Source organism: Rhipicephalus sanguineus, chromosome 2 (assembly GCF_013339695.2).
Source record: "Rhipicephalus sanguineus isolate Rsan-2018 chromosome 2, BIME_Rsan_1.4, whole genome shotgun sequence".
NCBI classification, from domain to species: domain Eukaryota; kingdom Metazoa; phylum Arthropoda; class Arachnida; order Ixodida; family Ixodidae; genus Rhipicephalus; species Rhipicephalus sanguineus.
The window spans coordinates 15,102,974-15,127,197 of NC_051177.1; the positions used below are offsets into that span (position 1 = coordinate 15,102,974).

Below are 24,224 nucleotides of genomic sequence, written 5' to 3' on the forward strand. Positions count from 1 at the left end.
TAAGTCGGGCTCTAAGACAGATGTTTCTAATTATCGACCGATTTCTCTACTATGTGCCACATCAAAGATCTTCGAACTGGCTCTTCACAAAATATTGTCTTTTAGTGTGAAAAACTCATTGATTCCAAATCAACATGGTTTCCTTGCTGGCCGCTCAACTACCACAAATCTTGCTAGTTTCATGACGCAGATCTCCACACCTATTTCTCAGAGAGGACAGGTTGACGTAATCTACTGTGACCTGAGCAAGGCTTTTGACGTAGTCAGCCACACACTGATTATGGTTAAACTTGCGAACTTTGACGTTGACTTGTCGATTGTGAATCTCTTGCACAGCTATCTGCTCAATAGATCTTGTTATGTTGCCGTAAATGGCCAAACCTCTTCTTTGTATAAAGTGACTAGTGGGGTCCTTCAAGGGTCGGTATTAGGCCCACTCCTATTTTTAATTTACGTTAATGATGTTTCTTTTGCCATTCGTAATTCTTCTTTCCTCTTGTATGCCGATGACATCAAGATATTTAAGGAAATTCATTCAGTTAACGACTGTCGCTTGCTGCAGTCAGATTTGTGTTCTTTTTCCGAATGGTGCAACGGCAATAACCTTTCTCTAAATACCTCAAAGACAAAATTCATGTCTATCACTCGCAAAACATCTAGCGTGTCATTTCAATACTTTGTCAATTCTGTGCCGTTATGCAAGGTTTATGAAATCAGTGATCTTGGTGTTGTTGTTGACAGCGCGTTAAACTTTTCTTCTCACGTTAAGCGTGCTGCTATGCGGGGCCTTCGTTCTCTCGGATGTGTTTGTAGAATATCTCGAGAATTCAGGTCTCCCATGGCCCTACACAAATTGTACACGGCAATATGTCTCCCGCAACTTGAGTATGCGTCCGTGATATGGAATGGCATTGCTCAATCCAGCGGTAACACCATTGAACGAGTCCAGAAAAAATTCCTCAGCATATATAACCATCGCTTTGCTAAAAATGACTCTGGATCTCGTTCAAATACTGCTGAATCATTATCACTGCCATCACTTCACTGCCGACGAGATCGTTCTGATCTCTTATTTCTCTATAAGCTAGTCCACGGTATCATATCCTGCCCTGTACTTCTCAATTGTGTTAATTTTCGAATTCCGCGTAAGTTAACCAGAGAGAACAGACCGTTTCATGTACCCGCCTCCTTCTTCCAACACTCTACCGTTCACAGAATACAAAGTCTTTATAATATTAATTTTCTTGATCTTGACGTTTTTCATAGTCCACAATCATTGTTTTTATCCGAGCTTTGCACTGTTTTGACATAGTATGGCACAATGTACAAAGTCTTCCCTTCTCCGTCTTTCCGCATAGTTGTATAGGTGCAATCTAATTTTTTATTTTCCTTCAATATTTCTCATATTGTCTTATTTTACTCCTCCGCTTTTGCGTTCATTTCTCTTTGTCTACGTGTTTTTGCTCTTTTTATTTCTGAAGACTGTCTGTATTGTATTGTTGATTTTTATTGTTTTTTTTTGCGTGCGCCTGCACAAAGACCTCACGGTTGTTCCTGGGCACGTTAAATAAATGATTGATTGATTGATTGATTGATTGATTATTATTATTATGAAATGCGAAGCATTTCTTTGCGAACCTTTGACACTTTGATTTATATCTATCTATCTATCTATCTATCTATCTATCTATCTATCTATCTATCTATCTATCTATCTATCTATCTATCTATCTATCTATCTATCTATCTATCTATCTATCTATCTATCTATCTATCTATCTATCTATCTATCTATCTATCTATCTATCTATCTATCTATCTATCTATCTATCTATCTATCTATCTATCTATCTATCTATCTATCTATCTATCTATCTATCTATCTATCTATCTATCTATCTATCTATCTATCTATCTATCTATCTAGCCGCCTACGTCTGGGTGTTCTCATGATCGTCTCCTTAACTTGGTGCTGCCCAAAATTGGCATGGGAGGGTAAGAGGGTTTGACGAATATGACTGTCTTGTCATGACATGAATAACTTGAAAATCATGTCGCGTACGTCGTCAAACCCTTTCCTCCAGACACATGTGGCACATACCCGTATACCACGGGCCGCGGAATGCGGTTATGCATCACAGGTGATTGGCAGTTCATATCTACCTAGGAATGGCAAGAACGGACATTGGTAATTTAAATGCCACAGCGTTAATAAAAACCGACATCAGCCGCGTTAACCCGACGAATGCAAAGAATAAAAATAAAACATTTTATGTAACGTTTCATGTGTGGATTTTATCGAACGCTATACAGATACAAAAGCTGCTAAGATGAACCATCAACTCGGTAGACCCTCTATCAATACATAGGAATGAACAAAATCGTTTTTCTCGGCAACGCATCGCATGTTTTGCTGAAGTTTGTTGCAATGAACAAACAAGTTAAAATCAGATATCCGCAGTACTAAATGTTCAGTTTATTTTCTGGTTTTAAATAATTCTTCAAAACTCAAGTATGAAGTTCACAGCTATATAGCTCGATCATCAGTAAAAAAAATGGGCCGCGTATCTGCGTGCTTCGCTGCAAATGTCGTCAAAAGACGATAGTCTTCTGCCGGCCGTACTAGGTGAGTCCTGGTCTCATCCGCGGCTCATCCGCTCGGGTGTTTTTTCGTGCATAGCGTCGCATTTTCAGTGCAGCCTAAGAAACACTAGGGTCTTTAGAATTACGTATCTATGTATTTTCTAGTAAAGGAACACATAAGCCAATACTTACGTATTGATGTTACGCCTCAGATATGCGTAATACTTGCTTTTTCATCGAAAATGTTCACAAGTATGAACGCAGCTACCAGTTCAAGATGGCTGGGCGTTCTGCAAGTGCTTGAACTTTGGTCGGGTGGCTGAATCGTGTGACATACAGACAGACAGACAGACCAAAATTTCTGCGTTCAAGTATCCCAAGAAAGACAATCGTCTTTAAAAGTAGGGGAGGGGCGAAGCATATAAGGAAGGGGGTTTCAGCTCCACTAACATGAAACCTGTGGAGATGCGAAACATCCAGTGTGCGCCGATGTTTCCCACAGCAAAATCACTGCTAATGGGCAATGAGAGACAGAAGAAAGATTAGAAACAGAGACCCGCAGTCCGCTTTTTGTTAACGTGCATGCTGCGAATCTTTATTGTTCAACTACGCACAAGAGAAATCTCCCAGCGGCACTACATTGCAGGTCAAGATCGAGTGCCTATATATAGGGGGTGGCCGGTGAACGGTTGTGCAGCGCGAGCGATCGGTGTTTTCAAGAAACTCGCTAGCAAACGCTGCCGGCGTCGGCGTTGTCTCTCGCGGGCGAGGGCGCGTTCTCGTTCCTCGCTAGCTGGTAGTTCGGCATTCATCGCAGAAAGAGCGTTTCCATTGTCAACGCACGCAGTTCGCTCTCTTTTCCCACATGGCGAGCGCTTAGGCGCTGGCGCCCTCTCTTGCACTCAAGCAAATGGACAGGACCCGACGGTGCGTGCAAGCAAATGGGTCACGACGACACACGCGGCGACAGTAGACGACGATGCACCGCCGACAAGCCGAGACCCTAATGTACTTCGCCGCTAAAATAAGGATCCCAGCAGTAATCGATCCCATGCGTTCTGCGTGGCAGTCAGGTATTCTACGACAGATCCATGCCAGGTCTTGAAACGGCTTTGGAAAAAGACCCTATGCAGGCGTAAAGTGGCTGCAACGTCAACTGTGGTTGCAGTTCTGGCTATCTAATTTTGTAACAAAGTAATAAACAATACATATGTACTCCTTTTATACAGGCATCACGTCGGGTAAACCTCAATTGTGGCTCCAGTGTTGCCTCCGCTTTTATAGCAGTCTAAAAAACATTACATTTGTATTCCTATGATTCAGCAAGCTATGTTCAAGCGTTGCTCGACTCCGGAGGAATACGCTAATGAAAGTTACGTATGATATTCATATCACTCTACCATAAAGTGCACTTCGTTTAGGCACTTCGTTTCGGGCTGACGCTGCGTCAGACCATAACTTATCCTTTAAACGCCAGTGTAGTAGGCGTGCCTGGTAAGCCCACGATGTGCACACAGCTTACAAAAACACGCCGATGCACCTCATAACGCTTTGCTGAAAGCTAAAAATTGCAGCATAGACTCTCCGACTGCTTCGCATGAAACCGATTCCCAGAAGGCGTGGAATCTGCCGAGTTTTCATCGCTGTTATTAGAGTTACACTTGTTTCTCTTCCTAGCACATCCAGTCCGGCACTTGCTTCCTGTTTCCCGAATATTCATAAAAGCTTCTAGAAAAAGTAGATATCGAAAATAGAAACTATGCCACCAAAATCGGCTGTTGAAGTTATCTCATAACGGCTTTCACTGTGAAAAGAAGGTGTTAAGGGTTGTATATGATAGATATGATATCGGAGCATAACTTCAAAGCAGTAAAGGGCCAATCAACCGCGCGGATAATTCTTAAACGCTAATTCAAGGGTGACCGGTGCGCCTGGAAACTACAGAAACGTTCGTTCGCCCTTAGTTGGGAAATTGACGTTTGGTGCGTACGCGGTACCTAAGCGCACGGCTACGCGACAAGCGTCGAATAGTTAACATTATTTAAGTGCCTAAGCTTACTGTAGAAAGCCCACAGGGGCGTAGCCAGAAATTTTTTTCGGGGGGGGGGGGGGTTCAACCATACTTTATGTATGTTCGTGCGTGTGTTTGTATGTGTGCGTGTATATATATACACAAGCAAAATTGAAAAATTTCGGGGGGGGGGTTGAACCCCCCCCCCCCCCCCCCCCCCCCTTGGCTACGCCCCTGAAAGCCCATAACCAGGTAAAGTTTATACCACCACCAGCAGCATGCTGAAAGGGACACTGCACTTGGTGGAGCCTTACCACCCAAGATCGAGCCCCCATGTTGGAATCTTAATCGTGAACTAACCAGATGACCAATGACACAGGTGCGCAGGGTACTAGCCCGCATAAACTATAATGAATCACCTAGATATAGTGCCCCCTCCATGAAGGCCATCTCCTTGGTCAACGATACCGAGGTCATGCTTACGCAATTGCTACCTTCGCGTTGCATTTGGGCTGCCTCCACAATCTCACGCGTGCGCTCATCCGCGTCATGGAACACAGCAGTGCACCGCTCAAACACCGGTTTACACCCGCAGTCGTGGCAAGTTTCCATCACTGCCTCTTTCCACCCGGTTGGCATGTTCGCGCAGGCGATGCTTCAAACAGTGACCTATTTGCCCAATATTGGCCTTCTTGGACGGGGCAATAGGGAACCCAAGCTCAAGTTTGCGGCGCGACGACAGCGCCGCGCCAGACGCGCTGCGGCTCTGTCGGAAAGCTCAGGGCCCGTATTCCCAAAAGGCGACAATCGCAAAAGTATCGCCTTTGGTGCGCGCTGATTGGCTATTGAGCAAACCGGAAAAGTTAGGGCGCCATCTGGTAATTCCGCCGACGTCAATTTTGCGTCATGGTGCTCGACGGTGCTCTCGACATATTTGCAATAAGCGAAGGCACCGTTAACCGTCGGTCCGTGGTGAAGTCTAGCATTTCAGTGACGTAGGCGGTAGCTTCTAGTATTCAATCCTCGGTGGATATACGCAGCATTTTTTACGCTGAAGCTTTCATCGCGCATTACCTTGGGGTGTTATCAGCACTCGTTCTTTGCCAGCGCGCGTTTTTTCGTGGTTTGAACGTCCCAGGAGCAAGAACCGTGCGTTGCTCGCGTGGCTTATCGCGAGCCGGCAACATGTTGAGATCTTGAGACGATGTCGCTGCGGCGGCACGCTACAGCTGAACTCTCCGAGTACGCCGTGTTAAACTCTCAACGAAAATACGTTTTACGCAAAGTTGCATTCTTTAAATATTATACTGTGCATTAAATAATCGAACAAAAAAACGTTGAAAGCACTTTCAACACGTCTTACACTTCAAGTAGCCACAGCCAAGCCGGCCAAGCCTGGCCACTGCGTAGAAGCAGCAGCACGCGCTCGAAAACGCCGTACTCGGGTTGCTCTGCGCTCGTACGGTGCGCTCACTCCCGTGTTGTGAGACATTCGAACTACCAACGGCCAGTTGCAACAATGACGTCACAGGCAAGTCTTTTTTTTTACTTATTGAACGCATCAAATTCTACGTCACCAAACGCGATACTATCGCCTTTTGCGATCGTTTGAGAATACGGGCCCTGAACCGTCGCGCGGCCGACTCAGCCCTTTCACGGTAGCGGTAGCGCACGTGCGCACGCGTTCTTCTCTCGGTGCGGGTCACTGGGAGGCCGTCAGCTGGGTACGTTGAACCAAGAGGCTTGCTGTGCGAAGCTTCGCATTTCCACGATGGCAGAAGCGACCCCGCGGAAGTGCAAGCGTGGTCCCGAAGTATTGCGGTTTAGTGGCCAGCCACAACAGTGCAGACAAGGCACACGATTCACGTGTTAAACTGTATCGGTTCCCGGGCGTGTCGCACGAGAAATAAAGGCGGCAAGCGTGGATAGCTGACAGCGCTGTGTCGCCTTCTATTTTGGCTGTCTGAGTTCATCGCTTTCGTTCGTTCCGACTACCTGAATCGGTAAGTAACGGGGCGCATGCACGCAGCGACTACAGTAATGATTACTCGCTGTCTTCTCGCATTGTTAAAGTCCAGTTACGGTTGTAGGTGAAGCAACTTTGTGTTTGGTTCCCCGTGCTCGTGAGACCTACCCGTCGTTGTTGAACGTTCACATTCGCGTTATACCGTTAGCGTTGCGCGGTTGGTTGAATTCAACTGAAGTCCGCACATTGTCAGAAGTTCGGCGCCTGCATTTCACGCGTCGGGAAGACTGCTTTATCACGCCGGAACGGACGTCTGTGCATTTTCAGCAAGCTTTGACATCGTTCTGCAGGTTTGCTTTGTTTTTGTCACTTTATTGGGGTGATATATATTTAAGCCGCTAAATATAACTGGCACTTAATACATGCTTTGCAATTGCAACCTTGAAGTAACCACCTTCTGATTTTGTGCGATTTTCTAGCCGCGTTCACGCAACAGGTTTTATACGCCTGTCAAGTCGGTATCATAAAAAGAGACTGCAAGCATGACGCGAGAGCCGAAAAAACGAGGCGAGCAGTTCATCTTGATTCACAGTGGTTGAAGCTCAGCTAGCTGCCTCGCATCTTAATCGGCGGGTGATTCTCCAGCGGCACGGAGGACTTGACTCTAACCTTCTCAGGAAGCAGTGCCATGGCCGTATAATCTTTTTTTCGCACGCCGCAAACGTTTGTTCACGAAAGTACACGGCTGCTACTGTAAGCATGCCATATCAAAACAACAATCATATGATTCGTAGTCCACGCCGCAGAACATCGATAGCGTGTACGGCTTCATTTCGGAGTGCATGTGGACCATTATTCATCTTTAACGTGACAGAATGAGACTTACCTCGAGGTATACGTCCTACACGGTGTAATCGCGACTTGGAAGATGCATTTCGCTTTGAGTCGGGCGTCGTTGTCGTCGATCGTCTGCTCTTCACCGTTAACGTGATTGACGAGCCTTCCTCATTTTATCAAGTTCGCTTTGCGGAAGTGCCAGTCAAGCTCGAAGATCCTTTTGAAGCCGCACTGCACGCGGTACATTGTGAGACGCCGCAAGTGCACCGCGAGAGCTCTGCACGTGCACGGAAGCGAGCGCCAACGCGGTGGAGAGAAGGGAAAACGCTCGCTGATCACGCCCCAGTTTCTCTTTTTCTGCCAGAGATGGCGCTGCCTGTCAAGAGCAGCAGCGCCGCTAAGCGTTGCTTGGGAAGCCTATAGATCTAGGTGATTAAATAGTTGATGCGTGCTAGTACACTGCGCACCTGTGTCGTTGACCATCTGGTTTTCTTGAGTTCTTCCACACACACATATAGACTGTTTTACATAAGACATACGGGCGCCGCCACCTTGGGCTGTTAAAAGAATGTTTTCTCACTTTTGTATTTGGTGGCGTCAGTTGATAGGGTCAGGAAACGTCGAATGCAACAATTCCAACCGTTTTCATGCATACACCGTAGCGCCGTTCCTTTAGTTGTTCAAGATACGAAACGGCAAGGTTAACAGCCCAATATGGCGGCACCCAAACCCACCCGTAAAATATATATGTCTCGCCTTGATAATAAATTCAGTTGAAAGTTGCACCTGTCCCTTCTCGTCCTTCGTCTAAAAATTTTTTGCGCAAGAAGTAACAGAGCAAGGAGTACTCAAACCCACACCTTTTTAACTTAATCGTCAAGTCCTCGTGAAGCGGTTTATCAGTAAACTATACAAACGGTTTCATTCTGCACAGCTTTTCGCGCCATAGTGATTACGCCATGCAAGAAACCAAGACGCTGGCAACTCCACAATGTGACCGCATTATACCGCCTTCAGCCCACTTTGCCACAACCTATTTTTTTTTTTTTTTTTTGCTACAGAGCTGCCTCCGGGCTCGGGGCACTCCCACTACAGTTGACCGATCTTAGAGTGATGGTGCAGTGTGTTCTGCCGAGAGAGCGATCCAGCAGGCGGGCCAAACGAGGCGCAGGCGGCGCATTCTGTGAGCCTGACAAATACAGCAGTGCAATATTCTCGCACGTTTCCTTTTCGGCTATGCGTCATGGCAAATCGCAGCAAACCAACGCAGCTTTGCTCTACGCCTCGCTTCGGTCTCGAGAGAATCGGTCTCCGCAGACCGCCGTAATTGCGTCGGCTCCGTCGGGGATGACACCGGTTTATTAGTGTTCGGAATCCGTGTCCGTACATGTGGTGCAAGCTCCCCGTGATTCGTTAGATCCATGCAACCCAATCGCGTGAGTGGAACTTTCCCGAGGTTGAGGGTCGTATATGTAAACGAAAATGTACCCAGCTGGGAGGTCTTGGGGAATGATGCTCCCGTCTAACTCCGGTGACCTATCCCCAACTCGAACACATCGGAATGTACTGGACAGTGGCGTAGCCAGGAATTTTGTTCTGGGGGGGGCTCACGTTGCAGCGCGACCTCCTCATTGAATTTTTAGAACGACTAAGTATATGAATAACATTTATTTATTTATTTATTTATTTATTTATTTATTTGTTTATTTATTTATTTATTTATTTATTTATTTATTTATTTATTTATTTATTTGTTTGTTTGTTTGTTTGTTTGTTTGTTTGTTTATTTATTTATTTATTTATTTATTTATTTATTTATTTATTTATTTATTATATCCTCAAAGGTCCCATATGGGACTTTACATGAGGGGTGGGCGTCATAAAATGGCGGTATCGATGAAGGTGTATGTTAGGATGTGGTTGAGTCTGCTTCCTGGATGGCATTATTGAAGCGCGCAAAATCGCGGATGACTGCTGCTTCGTTCGGAAGGTCATTCCAGTCTCGGGTGGTGCGCAAAAAGAAGGGCTGCTGAAATGACGTGGTGTGGGCACATGGCGGAATCACAGCATTTGGATGACTTGTGCGATGACCTCGATGGACCGGCTGGATGAGGTGGTTGTCACGCGGGGTTGAATAAAAGAATCTGTGAAAAAGGCAGAGACGTACAATACGACGACGAAGAGCGAGGGTAGAAAGATTTAACTGGGATTTGAGGGCGGAGACGCTCGAGTAGCGGAAATAATCTGAAACAATGAATCTGGTTGCTCGGTTCTGTACTGACTCAAGTATTTCGATATGATTAGTTTGGTGGGGGTCAAAGACAGCAGCTGCATACTCAAGTTTTGGTCTGACAATGGTGTTATAAGCGAGTAGCTTAACGGACGGTGGTGTCATGGAAATGTTACGGCGTGTGTACCCGAGAGCGCGGTTATCGGAGTGAATTATGTGATTTATATGGTCTTACTCGAAAGATGGACACGCAGGTATTTAATCGAGTCAGTAGCAGCTATATGACAGTTGTTGATTGTGTAAGTAGCCGGCGTGTGGTTTCAGCGACGATGGAAAGAAATTAGTAATGTTTTTTTCGCATTAAGGGACATCAACCAGGTGGTACACCACTGCTGAATGCGTGAGAGGTCATGCTGTAGAGAGGAGACATCGGTGGGGTTATTTATAGGGCGGTAGAGGACACAATCATCAGCAAAAAGACGGATGTTAGATTCAACGGAAAGCGGAATATCGTTAATGTATATTAGGAATAAAAGAGGCCCTAGGACGATACCCTGGGGCACGCTGGACAAGACATGCGAGAGGTCGGAGGAGTGATCATTAACATGCACGAATTGTTTACGGTTTGTTAGGAATGCTTTAATCCAGTTAAAAACATGCCGATGAAGGTTTAGACGCGAGGTTTTTTGAAGGAGACGGAAGTGGGGTACCTTATCGAAGGCTTTTTCAAAATCTAAGAACAGTGTGTCAATTGGAATGTTACGGTCCATATGAAGGTGAATGTCGTGCAGGAATAATGTTAGTTGGGTCTCGCATGAGTGATCTTTACGAAAGCCATGTTGGTTTGGGTGAAGGAAGTTTACGGATGATAAAATGTAGCAACATGAGAAAAGATGGCGTGTTCCATGATCTTTGAACAAACACTAGTGAGCGAGATTGGTCGGTAGTAACCTGCAAATGAGCGGTCACCTTTCTTGAAGAACGGAAAGACCTTCCCAACTCTCCAGTCTAATGGGACTTCACCTGTGTCGGGTGACTGCTGAAAAATGATTGACAATATGGAACTACATACATGTTTAGTATTTTTCAGAATTTTGGCGCTTATGCCATCTATACCGCATGACGAAGAGTTCTTTAATTGGTTAATAACTTTTACAATTCCCTCTGAATTGAATGTAATCTTTGGCATTGGCGGAAAAGCAAAATGCGGAAAATCAGGAAGTTCGTTGTTAGGTTCGTTAGTAAAGACTGAACAAAATGCAGAGTTGACGGATGGAACGTCGCAGTCGGCAACGGGGGATCCAGAAGTGTCACAAAGAGAGACTGTGGTTTTGTCGTCCGGTTTCATAATTTTCCAAAAGCGGCGTGGGTATGTACATGTATTACCATGTACATACATTGTCACTGGTATTACCATTAATATGTATTACCAGCGACAATTTGTATTAGATGCTGCAAATCACTTCTTGAATGCTGCCCTCTGTTAAGAACGAGTAAGAAATGTGTTTTTTCGTAAAAATATTATGTTGGCATGCCCGCAAAATCTTTCCGGGAATAACTGTCTTCAATCTTTTCAATATTTGTGTTTGTGTGTGTGTGTGTAACAGGTACGGCAAATATCACGTAAACTTCGGAACTGCATCAGCTTTGAACTGACAAAAAAATGAAGTCCACGAAATAACCAGGATTTTAATGCAGATTGTTTACGCAAAATGTTAATCTTTTTGCACAAATGATGCGGCCAGGGAAAAGCAAGAATGGGAAAGTACACCTCGAATACGGGCAAAATATAAGTCACCGGAAACAGTGCGCAGTATGCTTACGCAAAACTTCACAAATGTACATTTAAATATGCAATCAATAAACGGAACTAAGCAATGATCACTATACATAATGGCCAACTGATATGTCCTTGGGCCAAGCTGCTGTCTCGGACGCACCATGTAAACAGAACTATAAAGGAAGAGCGCAGAAATAACGAAAGAAACTACTTCAAAACTGTTTTAAATGTGCGAACCACTATTGTGCACTCAATTTAAAGGAAGGTTGCCGCTTCTAGTTCAAAAAGCAATGAAGAACAAAAACGACAAATGAAAGTAACAAACAATGCTGTTAGTACGGCTTCCCAATAGTTGAATTTGTTTGGTAACGCCGCGTATGCCGACCTCTCAGTGAACAAGGTGAAGCTGTCGATTGGCTGGTAATGTCCACCTGATGCCCGTATTCTTATGCTTATATTAGGTCACAGTGTTAACTGCTAAAAGGTACAAAATCCTCACGACTTTAAAATGTGGTGAACAATAACATTGCGTCAGAATTACGGGCTCATTGACCTGAACTCTGGAACAGTAGTGTCTTTTCCTTTCGTTTGCGCTGATTTTTGTCCTGCTCGGTATCAAAGGACAACGTTGACCCGGCGAGGAAGCTTAGCGAAGCGGTCAATGACTTCCGACACGCTGATGTCGACATTTCTGTGGGCGTACAGAAGTGCCTGGCCAACCATGCGTTCCTCAGACATCGTGGAGCGTAAGTCGTTCTTAAGTAACCTCATGCTTGAAAACGTTCCCTCTGCGCTGGCAGTGGTCACTGGAAGGGTGACTAGAATCAGGAGTAGCTTGTACACATTCGCACAGAACCTGCTGTCGCAATGAGAGAGGGCATCGGTTCCTGTACCGGGGCGCTGGTTTGCTGCTTCGTTCGCCCACTTTGTCCACCATAGTCGCAGTTCTCCAAAACCAGCCCTCGTTCCGACGTCATGCGCAAAAACGGTCAGGAGTTTTGCTGCTCCTTTCTGCTCCCGATCATCTTGCATTGATGGTATTGCGGATGGTACAATTAATGAAAAGTCCTTTAGAAGTGCCCTGTGCTTTTAGAACCGTTGGTTTAACTGGTCCATGAACGGAATGAACAGGGTTCTGCGAAAATATTGTTCCGCGCTTTCGAATGCATTGCTCCCAAGGTGTTGCTTCCGGACACCGGCTCGACGGCTGGTGATCTCCACATTCAGTTTTTCTGCCAATGCCTGCATTTGTGCAAATATTTTTGAGAAAGAAACATTCGTGTTCTTGCGGTCACTTTCAATTGTCTGCTGTATCACTTCTATGTCGTCAATGGCAGCGCTCATGTCGATACTCCTCGTCTGCAGCTTCTTTGACAGTGGCAAAGTCAGTGCTAACACGTGTTCCGTCACATGCAGGCTTACAAGGAACGCTGGTGAAAAGAGTGCCAACATTAGACTGTTTGCCTGCACTGGACTTTCGCCATTTCCGTTAAACTTAGTCTCCTCTAGTGCTGCGATCAACGGCTGAAAGAGGCTCACAAATGAAAGCACTGCATCGTGCTTCTCGGCCCAGCGCGTTTCGCATAGTCCCAAAAGGCGCTGCCTTGTAGGCTCAGGACAGCTCAAACTTATCACTTTTCGCAAAACGTGTGAGCGGCTAGAAGATTTACACAAAAAGGCTGACGTCGCCTTCAGAGTCCCAAAACAGTTTCGAATGTCTGTGATGGAGCATGCTGCACACACAACTAGATAAAGGGAGTGACACGCGCAGTGAATACATAGAGTGCGGCTGGATATTTCTCACGGACAGCAGCTTGAACACCATTCGTTTTGTCAACCATCGAACTTGCACCATCGTAGCCTTGACCACGGAGATGCTGCATGTTAATTCCCATTTCTATAAGGAGCCTTATGATGGTGTCGGCCAGGGCCCGGCCATTTGGTCGTGAATTGGCACAAAGCCTAAGAACACTTCTTCGATTCCGTTCGCGTCCTTATTAAGGTACCTTGCACGAACAGTAAGCTGCTCGATACCCGCAGCATCCGTCGTTTCATCAGCAAGTACGGAGAAGCAGCCTGCAGCGTTTACTTTTGCGACTAGGCTTTCCTTGATGATTGCAGCAGAGATTTCTATAATGTGGTTTTGTACATATAAACTAAAATATGAGGCCTTATTTGGGCAACTTTCCAAATGCTTTTTTTTTATCTGTGTCGCCACAATCCGCGCGCATGCGAAGCAGCTCTTTGAAGTTGCCTGTATTTGTAGAGGAGGCTGTGCTTGAATCCATGGGACCACTGTCTCTATGTCCACGGAGAGCCACACCTTGCCACCCGCAAAAGAGAACTGTCTCAACAATAGGCTGTAACTTCCTTCGGATCTCTCTTATTTGAATTTGCCTGCCATGGTCCAGCTGATCAACAACACTGGGCACACATCCTGAGAAGGTTTGAAGAAAACTATCGGCTACCAGATGAGCGGCTGTGTGATATTTAGTGACTTCATGTGCACCGAAGACTTCGAGGGCGTGCTTCCACTTTTGAAATGGATTGAATACGAGGGCCTTAGTGCGCGCATGTTGGCCCTTGCCAATCTCACTTCTGCTAAAAAGGACACACACTCGGCAAAACGCACCCTCTTGAAGCGCTGAGAAGCTAAGCCATCGGTACCTGTCCAGCCAAGCCACGTAAACATTCGTTTCTGCTTAAAATCGTTCATAGACTTAAACATTAGCATGGCGGAGGAATCCAAGGAGAAGCTAGCAGTTGATGTTTTGTGTCATCATCCACTTTTGAGCCATCTGTGTAGAGCCCGATATCAAACTTGCTTCTGCTAACGTTTTGAGGGTCATAAAAAGATAAATAATTAAATAAATGATGATCAGGCTGAAGCCCAATAAATCCCACCACCCGGGTGACGCCGCTGGTTGGTGGTGTATGAGAGCACGAAAAATTTCGGGGGGGGGGGGCTGAAGCCCCATAAGCCCCCCCCCTGGCTACGCCCCTGGTACTGGAGTATATACGTTCATTCACCGCCGTGCTCCTCCCGCGGCTGATGGAGGGAGGAAAAGGGCGCCCATTCCCTGATTATACTCCGATGCTCATGCCGCAATTACTCCGGAGGCATCGCTCAGCGACTTTCATTGGCTGCTAGAGGAGTGACATAGGCAGCCTCGCCGGGCGGCCGGTCCCCAGAAACCATTGTTAAAGATCTTCCCTTTCGCCCGAACGGTCGCGGGGTCTCTGACCGACACTTGCTTTCACACGGTAGAAGTTGGGTTATTGGGACCCCTGCGTATATGTTCTGGCAACGGGATCATGACCCGGACGGTGCAGCTGATGGTTTGCTGGACCGGACGGTGCAGCTAACAAAAAGGAGAGAGGGTGATCGGCGCGGGGGGAGTCGACAGCCGAAGAGTGAAGGGAGACGTTCAAGCAGCGATAGATGAAGAATCCTTTTTTAGCTCTCTAACAGTTGTAAATATGTAAATAATCTTTTTGTATCATTTGGAAACCTAGCGTCATCGAGTTATTGAAATCGAATCATTCTATAACAACCAACATGGCACAAGCCAAGCCACCCGAATCGAAGTGGAGCGAGGATTGTGCGAAGGCTTCGGCCGCGTTCGGAAAAAGGAAATCGTTCCCTGCACCTTGCGGACATTACAAGCGACTACAAGCGTCAACGAAGGTTATTATCTCATCGACAGCACCAAGCTGTCGGAACCTTAATCGCGTGATGGTGCCGTGCAGCAAACAACACATTGTGATCTCGCGATTGGCGAACAAGCGGATGGTCGCGGGTGCGGCGCAAACCTGGTGAGTGAGCTCTTGTTGAATTATCTGCGTCATTTTTGTCGAAAAGTGCTAAAATTGCGTACTGCTATTTTGATAACCAAAGAGGTTACCAAGACTAGGTTGGCATTACTGGGTGGCAGTAAAAAATCCACCGGAAATATCGAAAACGCGTTGTTTGGACCACATGTTTTAAAATAAATATGGATAACCGCGGTGACTTTACACACAGCCATGCAATATTTGGAGCGCAGAGTGACCCTGGAGATATGCATTGATGGAAAACATCATAGGTGTGGGTAATTCAATAAATAGTTATTAAGTGTTATAAGTAAACCTAATTGGTAAAAGAATTATTGTTGGTCTCGTTAGTATAAATAAAGGGTAAATTTTGTCCGCTTTCGATATTAAAAAACGCCAGGTCGAGGTCTATCATTACGTGTAAATAATCTTGATCTTTCATGTAAGCTGAACTAATAGAACATGAAAAACTAAAGTCAGTATTAATTTTTTATATATTTAGCGAATTGAGCTAGAGAAGGGTGTTTGGTACAGATTTTTAGAACGCATATACGTGCTCATTTTGGTGAAACTATTATTTGATATGATAAGTGGTATCCGAGATATCAATATAGAAATGTAACTGACACTTCGGAGAATGTGGTGCGTCCGTAACAAGAAAGGGAGAGAGGGGTGACGAGACCAGTTTGTGGGTGACGGGGAATGCGAAAGGAAGGCAGGGGTCGCTTGGCACAAAAACGGGTTGTGGGGCGCTTGATGTTTCGTTGGAAGGGGGGTTATTGTCTGTCGACCCCCCTTCCATGTTTCGGGTTATTGTAGTAGTAATGGTTCGAGGATTAAAAAAAAAACACGCTTATTTCTGCAACGCATTAGAAAGCACGGCTCAGCGTCGTTGGGGCGTGGGGAAGGAAATGGTATCTGAAAGAAAATGAAGGAGAAAGAGAGGGCACCTCCTTGAGAAATTAGCAGCCTTTTCCGTGTTGCTGAGGGGGAGGGTACAATTGCGCTGCGGCTTCTTTATTTTTCTCTTTTCCGTCCTGCTGCCAAGGCTGTGTATGTATTTTTTTTTTTTGGGGGGGGGGGGGGATATTGGAGGCACTATTAAATCTCAGTTTATCTCCCCGAACAGATAGTTAAAACTGTCAAGATGTTCACCTTCAAGTAGAGTGTCTCTGTGAATAAAACATTTCTCTCTATCTCTCTGTGACGAACAGTGCTCGAAGACGGGACATAGTTTGGATCTGGACAATGCAACGACGCTGGCCCGTGAACAAAAGAGGGAAAAAGGAAATGTCTCGAATCCTGGTGCACACATCGTGACACCTCGGCGTGCAACACCATCCGTGGCCTCCTGCCGGACGTTTGCAAGGACCCGTGTACTGAGTAGACTGGTCGACATTCCCTCATTTCTGCCAGTATGTACTGAAGATGCAATTAGCATAGGTGGCGCAATGTTTGTACCCTTTATTGTTGATTTGTTTTGTTAAGTAGGAGTAATTCTTTTAATTTGTGCTCGAGGCTGTACGTTTGGAAACTATACATGCTTACGCAATAACTATTTTGAAAAACGTCCGTTACGAAAAGTTTCGTGACAGAGCGTGGGCAGCAAATTAGGAAAGAAAGGCACCACGCCAACTTGCCCCGAAGCCTGTCTTGCAAAGCAGAATACAGGTGCGCTTTTCTTGTGGAGCCGCCGGAAGCGCCTAATATGCGGGAAGTAGGACGATAAGCACAAATTAAAATGCAACTGTAATAACCACTAATAATATTTTATAAAATTAGCAAGTTAATCGGGAGAGATATTCGTGATACTTTCGTCGAGAGTGCCGAAATTCGCTCATTTTAGTGAAACAAAAATGGTTTTTAAAGATTGAGCAGAAGTAGAAATATCGATTCAGAAAAGTATGGTAAATTTTTGCGCGTTTTGCACTTTGTTCGCGGCGCGGAGGTATGTTTTTATCACTGAGCGGCTGGCTGACACCAGTGTACATAGGATGTGCTTCTTGATATTGACTTCTTTGTGATTTTGTGTTCTTTGTGGTCCGCTTCATCAACGCTGCTCTCTCAAACTTTGTCGTTAATTTTAGTATTGACTATGCTGCAAGAACCTTGGTGTTCTCATGGACTGGCACCCTGTGTGGGATTCAATGAATATCTGTGGCTTCAGTGTCTTGAGTTTTCGTGTTTGTGGCATGATTTAGAGTTCCCATGCACTACTTTTTAGCTAAATTATGCAGGAAGAAATCAGCTGAACCCTTGCGTCGTCAATGGATCTGATGGATGGTCCGTCGTGGATGGTTCCCGGCGACTACGCTTCCTTCGTTTGTTGTGCGTTCTTTCGCAGCATTCTGGGCTTCATTCTGACACGCTGCGCTTAAAACTTGAGCGCTATTGATTTCACGTGATATGACTTCTGCTTTGTTTTGGGGGGCCTTTTGCATGTTTCTTCTTGCATTGCTTTCCCAAATACTGGCTCATGAACCGAAAACTGCAGCCTATTGTGAATAAATGGAATAATAACAGCTCAAGTATTCTCTTGAATTTCATCTGTTAAAGCTCAGTGAAAAAAAATTACACAGTGACTCTGCAGCGTTTTTATGAGAATTCCTTCATATAACCAATGCGGGACACGATCAGCATAGAGTAAAGAATCTGTAACTGCGGAGCAAAGAAAAAAATACTCCCGATGTATCTCACTGAAATTCCGTCCGGACGGAGTAAGGAAATTCGTAAAATACTCCGTCGGTGCCACGAAAGAACTCCGGATAGCCGGAATGAAAGAACACCGAAAAATACTCCGAAGGTGCAATGCAGTCACTCCGGCCAGCCGGAGGAACAGCAAAAGATACCCCGGAGGTGTCGCGAAAAAACTCCGACCAACCGGAGTGAAAGAACAGCGGAAAATACTCCGAGGATGCCACGCAAGAACTCCGGCCAGCCGGAGTGAAAGAACAGCAAAAAATGCTCCGGAGGCTCCACGCAATGACTCCGGCAAGCCGGAGTATAAAAACTCCCAATGGGGGGGGGGGGGGGGGTGTCGCTAGAGGACAAGCATTTTACTCCCACCTGGGAGTATTTTTTTACAGCCTAAATTTATGTTGGGTAGGGGATGGGGGTTTCTGCACTCACTTACCTGTGTTAAGGTGAAAGCCTTATATGTCTCACGAGTTGAAATATCCGGCGTAGTTGGCGTCAACACCAAAAGAGGCACAAAGAACAACATGCCTCGTGGCGTCATAATGACATAATAAACTGACTTTTTAACATATGGTGTAGTAGCGCAAATTCGACGGGGACAAAGAGGACAAGAAGAAACACGACACTCGCTACACTCGCCAACTAGACCAGCTCTCACCAACTAGCCCAGCTCTCAACCCTACTGATAATAAAATGACATCGCCGCATGAAAAAAGGTGGGCCGATTGCGGAGGTATTGCAACACCGGGTGACGTACTGAAAATAACGCGCCATAAGGTTCCCTCTTGGCACGCTTTCTCTTTAGCTCGGAATCGCCAGATGGAAGACAAGGCTGCGGAACGCTCCAGCTGTCTGGAACACTGCAGTCGATTGAGAATCTCAAAGTAATTTCGTTAAAGGGGTACTGACACAAAATTTCGCAGGCGAGATAGCCCATGGGACCTGTTCCCGTGAACGTGCGTATATCATCTGCAAAATATCATGAGCGAATATGACTTGGAAGGCATTTTACATAAATTTCCAAGTTCGCGTGCGCGATCCAGCACTATACTCCACACCTCGTAGCATTGACATCCTAGAAAGTGACTCGACGGTGACCCCCATACTTTCCCGACGTCACCACGCTGCAGCCGTTCCAACAAGTAGTAATGACGTCATAATCGCGGGTAGCGAATCGGGCTTGTTGGTCAGTCATGCTTCTTGGATGTGGGCGCGAAAAGACAAGGACAAGGTGTGTTTGTGTACGTTCTTTCCTTCGTCCTTGTCTTTTCGCGCCCACATCCAACAAGTCATAGTCGCAAATTTGTTTTTTTGCCGCGCTTGCGCCAGCAGACTACTTTTCGGCGGCCACTTGCGAGTCCGTGGCCGCGGCGCACGCGTTGAAAGTTTTGTTTGGCGACACTGCTTTCCCGTTTTCTGTTCGAAAGGACTTCTTGATGCGGACCGCGCGGAAGTGCGTAACAGTTCTGTGTGCTCACGTGGTCGAGCGTTGCACACGCTAGGTGCTGATGGTTGCGCCCGGCGGCTTGTCGTTTTGGAGTTCTCTCAAACCGAAACTGAGACTGGTCGGTAATGAGGAGCCTGTAATTAATTATTTGTCGCGCGCTGCAGCAAACGACGTGCCGTGTTATGACTAACAGGCCGCCGTCAACACATTGCAGCAAAAAATCGCGAGGGCAAACTTGTTGAGTAAGTACCCTTTTAATGTGTTGTGAGAGTATCAACCTGTGCTCTCCTTAGCGATTGCTTAAGGTCACTGGGGTAGCGATGAGGGCTTGTGGGCATGTCATACTTTGAGGGATTGAGCGTGAAAAAAGGATAGAGCAAAAAAAAAATTCACAGCATATCCACGGAGTGAATGATGATGAGTGGGCGAAGCTGCGGAGGTTCATCGGTAAACCGTGAATCTTCCGTGAATTCTGCCCAGTACATCATCACCGACGTGAGATCGGGCGCGTTTATACTAAAGGTTCGATGAGTTATGACGACTTGCAGCTCACTTTAATTTTACATGTACGCTGTGAATTCGCATTGTTTAGAAAACCATTGCTTTAGAAAACATCTGGCGTCTTTCGTTAAGCAGCTGGCGTCTTTTCGTTTTGCTTTAGAAACATCTGGCGTTCTTTCGTTTTGCTTTTAGAAAACATCTGGCGTCTTTCGTTGGTTTATTTCATCAATCAACGGCGTTTTGAACAAATTTTTTTTTGTTTAATCACGCACAGGAGAAATCTCACCAGGCACTACCTTGGAGGTAAACAATGGCTGCTAATGGGAATGAGAGACAGAAGAAGTCGGCTTTTAGCTAACACTTACACTTCTACTTCTACTAACGTTTCCTACTGGAACATGCGAATGGCTGCTAAGGGGGAATGAGAGACAGAAGAATTCGGTTTTTAGTTAACGCGCACGCTGCGAATTTTTTATTGTTCAACAACGCACAGGAAAAATCCCCCACCGGCACCACCTTGGAGGTCAAGATCTGGTACTAGCGTTACGACTGGTTACGCAGTACGACTACAACTACGAGGGACGAACGGGTGCCGCTTTAAGGAGCTTCGTCCCTAAAATGAGGAACGTTCCGTCTTTTGTCTCTGTCTTAAAACTAAAGGAACTGAAAGTTTTCTCTTTTTGTATCTGTGCGTATATTATCGTGAGCGTTTGCAACCAGTTCCAGTACATGCACACTTTGACCAGGATGCCTTGACAAAACTTGACACCGGTGCAAGCAATGTAGTAATTGCGGTTGCCGTGCTTGTGTAGTGGACAGATGGCTCCATAAAAGTAATGGACTGCAGAAACCCGCGCGTATGTCGGAATACAACTGCGCTACCGAAGCTCATCAGCCGGGCCGGAGCCTCAGGCTCCAGGAGGATGCCATGTGCATCATTTACAAGTCAGGCATTTATTGCCTCTGCGCAGGCTGAATCTGCATTTTTTTCTGTATTTTCTGTTGTTTTATAGCAATAATGAGGGACCATAGATATATGACTGAAATGATAGACACACGTGGTTGTTATTGGTCGGTCATGAGCACTGCGTCCGCAGTGCTGATGACCAAAACTTTCGCAATTTTTTTTCATCAAATTTTTACCCAAGTTTTCAATGCTACAGCCATATGCATTTTTTAAACGTGATGGGCAATTGTGTTTCAATATTTACTTTGGTTTTAGGGTAGCTTTAAATTTTCTGCCTCTCGCTAACCAAATATTTATTCGTTGTAGCCTATATTGCGGAGGCTCTCGCGTGTTACGGTTTCGTTATAACAAGAATGCCATCTAAATGAAGCGGGACTAACTAAAGGTTGTGTTTGTTCGCTACAACCGATAATTCGCTATATCATTGTTCATGATAACGAAGTTATGCTGTATATAGAAACCAAATCATCCTTGTCCTGTCATTACTTTTATGTGTAATTATTAAAATCATTACAAACCGGCGCATTGTGTGAAATGCCAACCACTCAATGGCGGCGTTTTATTACGCCTGGTTGCTGTGCTTTGTCAAGTTAAATTGTGTGCGGCAGAAATTCCTTGGCCCGCTTATCGCCGAGCGCTGCTGCCGAGCGATGAATGAGAGCCATAAAGAAGCAGGCAGATCTGCTTACACGAATGAGTGACCATATCGCACCTAGAAAAATATTTCTCTGTGACGCAGGCTCTGCTCAAATTGGCGACGACGTACCTGCAGAAGAAGCCTCCACCCGGCATTGAGATCAAGAGCGAAGACAGCCAAGAGAAAAAGTTAGTGCACAATCCATGAATGAGTGATTGGGCAAGTGAGCAGGCGAGATGCCTGAGCGAGGTACTGAGAAAGTGAATTGTTTTAGAATTGATTGATTGATTGATTGATTGATTGATTGATTGATTGATTGATTGATTGATTGATTGATTGATTGATTGATTGACTGACTGACTGACTGACTGACTGACTGACTGACTGACTGACTGATTGACTGATTGACTGACTGACTGACTGAGTGAGTGAGTGAGTGAGTGAGTGAGTGAGTGAGTGAGTGAGTGAGTGAGTGAGTGAGTGAGTGAGTGAGTGAGGGAGTGAGGGAGTGAGTGAGTGAGTGAGTGAGTGAGTGAGTGAGTGAGTGAGTGAGTGAGTGAGTGAGTGAGTGAGTGAGTGAGTGAGCGAGCGAGCGAGTGAGTGAGCGAGTGAGTGAGTGAGTGAGTGAGTCTCTTGCCTCGAAGTTCGTTGGCGCAGCAGAAGTGTGCGCAAACTAATAGGGCTGGCCTGACCAGACGATGATCGGGCCGCGCAGTGCCGAGCTAAAGTTATGTAGCTTCCTTTATCGCGCGAGTAAAAGCGCACGTCACCGGTCCGCGAATAAATTTTTACGCCCGGACTACGGCGGCATATGCCCTTGCAAGCAAGGAAAATATATAAGATTGCGCGAGAATCGTATGAAATACTAGTAGGCATTCAATGCCTGACGTAGTTTCTGACGTAGTTGGTAACGGTTACCAACTACGTCAGATTATGGAGGAGTAAAACGTGAAGAAAGGGCATGGCCGCACTTTAGAAGGCATATGGAAACTCAGATCGCCATGGCGGAATTGAAACCAGCACCTAAGTAGTGCTTTGATAAATACACAAAAAATCGTTCGATTGATGCACAGAGTATAATGATAATAATAATTGTTAGGGTTTTACGCCACAAAACCGCGGTGTTTTTAAGAGGTACGCCGTAGCGGAGGGCTCCGGAAATTTCGACCACCTGCGCTTCTTATACGTGCACCTTAATCTAGCTACACGGGCCTCTAGCATTTCGCCTCCACTGAAATACGGCCGTGCTTCGATAGCGCGACCTTCGGGCCAGCAGTCGAGCACCGTCACCACTAGACGACCGCGACGTATCCTACACAGAGTCGTCGCAACAAGAATACCCAGTGACAACACTGAGCGCATCCAGAAAAAATACAGGTATATCACATTCGGTTACCGTTCTGTCGGCCAATCGCATCACGCATAATGATTCCTGAAACATAACGGCGACGACGTTACTGCATGGTTATTTGTCGTTACGGTATCTTCTGCAGTACGGTTGAGTTACTTCATGATCATTAAGATTCTGTTACGTTTCGTCATGACGCGTGCTATAGTCGGTTACAACTGAAGAATAAATACAAGCCCCAGAACGGCGGCACGCCTGCCATTCATGTGTGCGAGAGAGCCGTGCTTCAAACCATGAGCACGCCTTCGCCGCTAATGTGAATTACGCTTATTAGTAATTAAATGTTTGTCGTTGCTACTTAAAATACTACGTTTCGCCCAGAAGTGAAATTTGGCAGTGAAATTTGCCAGGAATTTAAATTTTTCAACCGAAAACCAGCGACACCAACGTGTGTCTATTCAAAATCAACTACCTGAAATACGCGGCAGGTGCTTGGCGTCACGCAAATGAGCAAATGCAATTGGATGCCAATTCTTTCTGGGTGGAGCAGCGACGGCTGTGGGCGGAGCTTGCATCTGCTCTTCGGTTGTAACCGGCTGTAGTGCTTATCTTACCTGTCGATGTTCTGATTTTAAAGTGCGAATTTATGAATCACGTTATTGCCGGTACATGAGCTTGAACATTGTACCGTCGAGCGTAGAGAATGCTTTTCTACATATTACAGCGCAGTATTAAGTAAGCAGAAAGCGTTCTTGCTGTCCGTGTACCAGGACCGTGTACGGCGTGTGGCGCATGCTCCTGGACGAGACGGAAAAGATCGCCAAGGCACGGCTGGCGGCGGCAGAGGTCTTTTCGCAGCAAATATCGGAAAATGCCAAAAACGTGCGGGCCAACAAACTCCATGTGGCCAAGAAGGTAGTTGTTCTTTCATTATTTTCTTGCGTTTGTACGAATAGATGTTTGTATGAATAATGGGCGGTGCTTCCAGAGCAAGGACAACGCAATCAGAACGCGGTAAAAGAGTAATAATGACAATTCGCACAAGCACAAGTAAAAGTTGTATAATGTATAATATTCACTGATCAATTAGTAAAGAAAGATAATTCGCCCGATGACCAGTCACAATCCTAGAGCATGTGAGCAAGATGCATTCATCAGTCACAACAATAAACACTCAGTAAAGCAGTTTCAACAAAGAAAAAGAACGAAAACGCACGTAAATATGGGCTAAAAATGCCAGTCAGTCGGAAATTTGAAGAAGAGATTACATTCAGAGACCTGTTAACTCTGCTAAATATCGTTCTCTAGTGCATTAGGGAAAATGAGATGACATTTTTATTACCAAGACAATAATAAATAGTACTCCAGATTGCAATGGCATTCAACTGCAAGATACGTTCAGCATAT

At 45.7% G+C, this 24,224-nt stretch overlaps 1 protein-coding gene across 3 annotated transcripts in view; it reads left to right on the top strand.

The window, feature by feature from the left end:
* LOC119382446 (protein nervous wreck) overlaps window positions 1-24,224 on the top strand; it is a 159,318-nt gene that overhangs the window by 19,272 nt on the left and 115,822 nt on the right. For all 3 annotated transcript variants that reach the window (XM_037650150.2, XM_037650151.2, XM_037650152.2), the window contains exons 4-5: window positions 21,572-21,657; window positions 23,588-23,732. In XM_037650150.2, coding sequence (XP_037506078.1) covers window positions 21,572-21,657; window positions 23,588-23,732 — 231 coding nt within the window. The remainder of the gene's footprint in view (window positions 1-21,571; window positions 21,658-23,587; window positions 23,733-24,224) is intronic.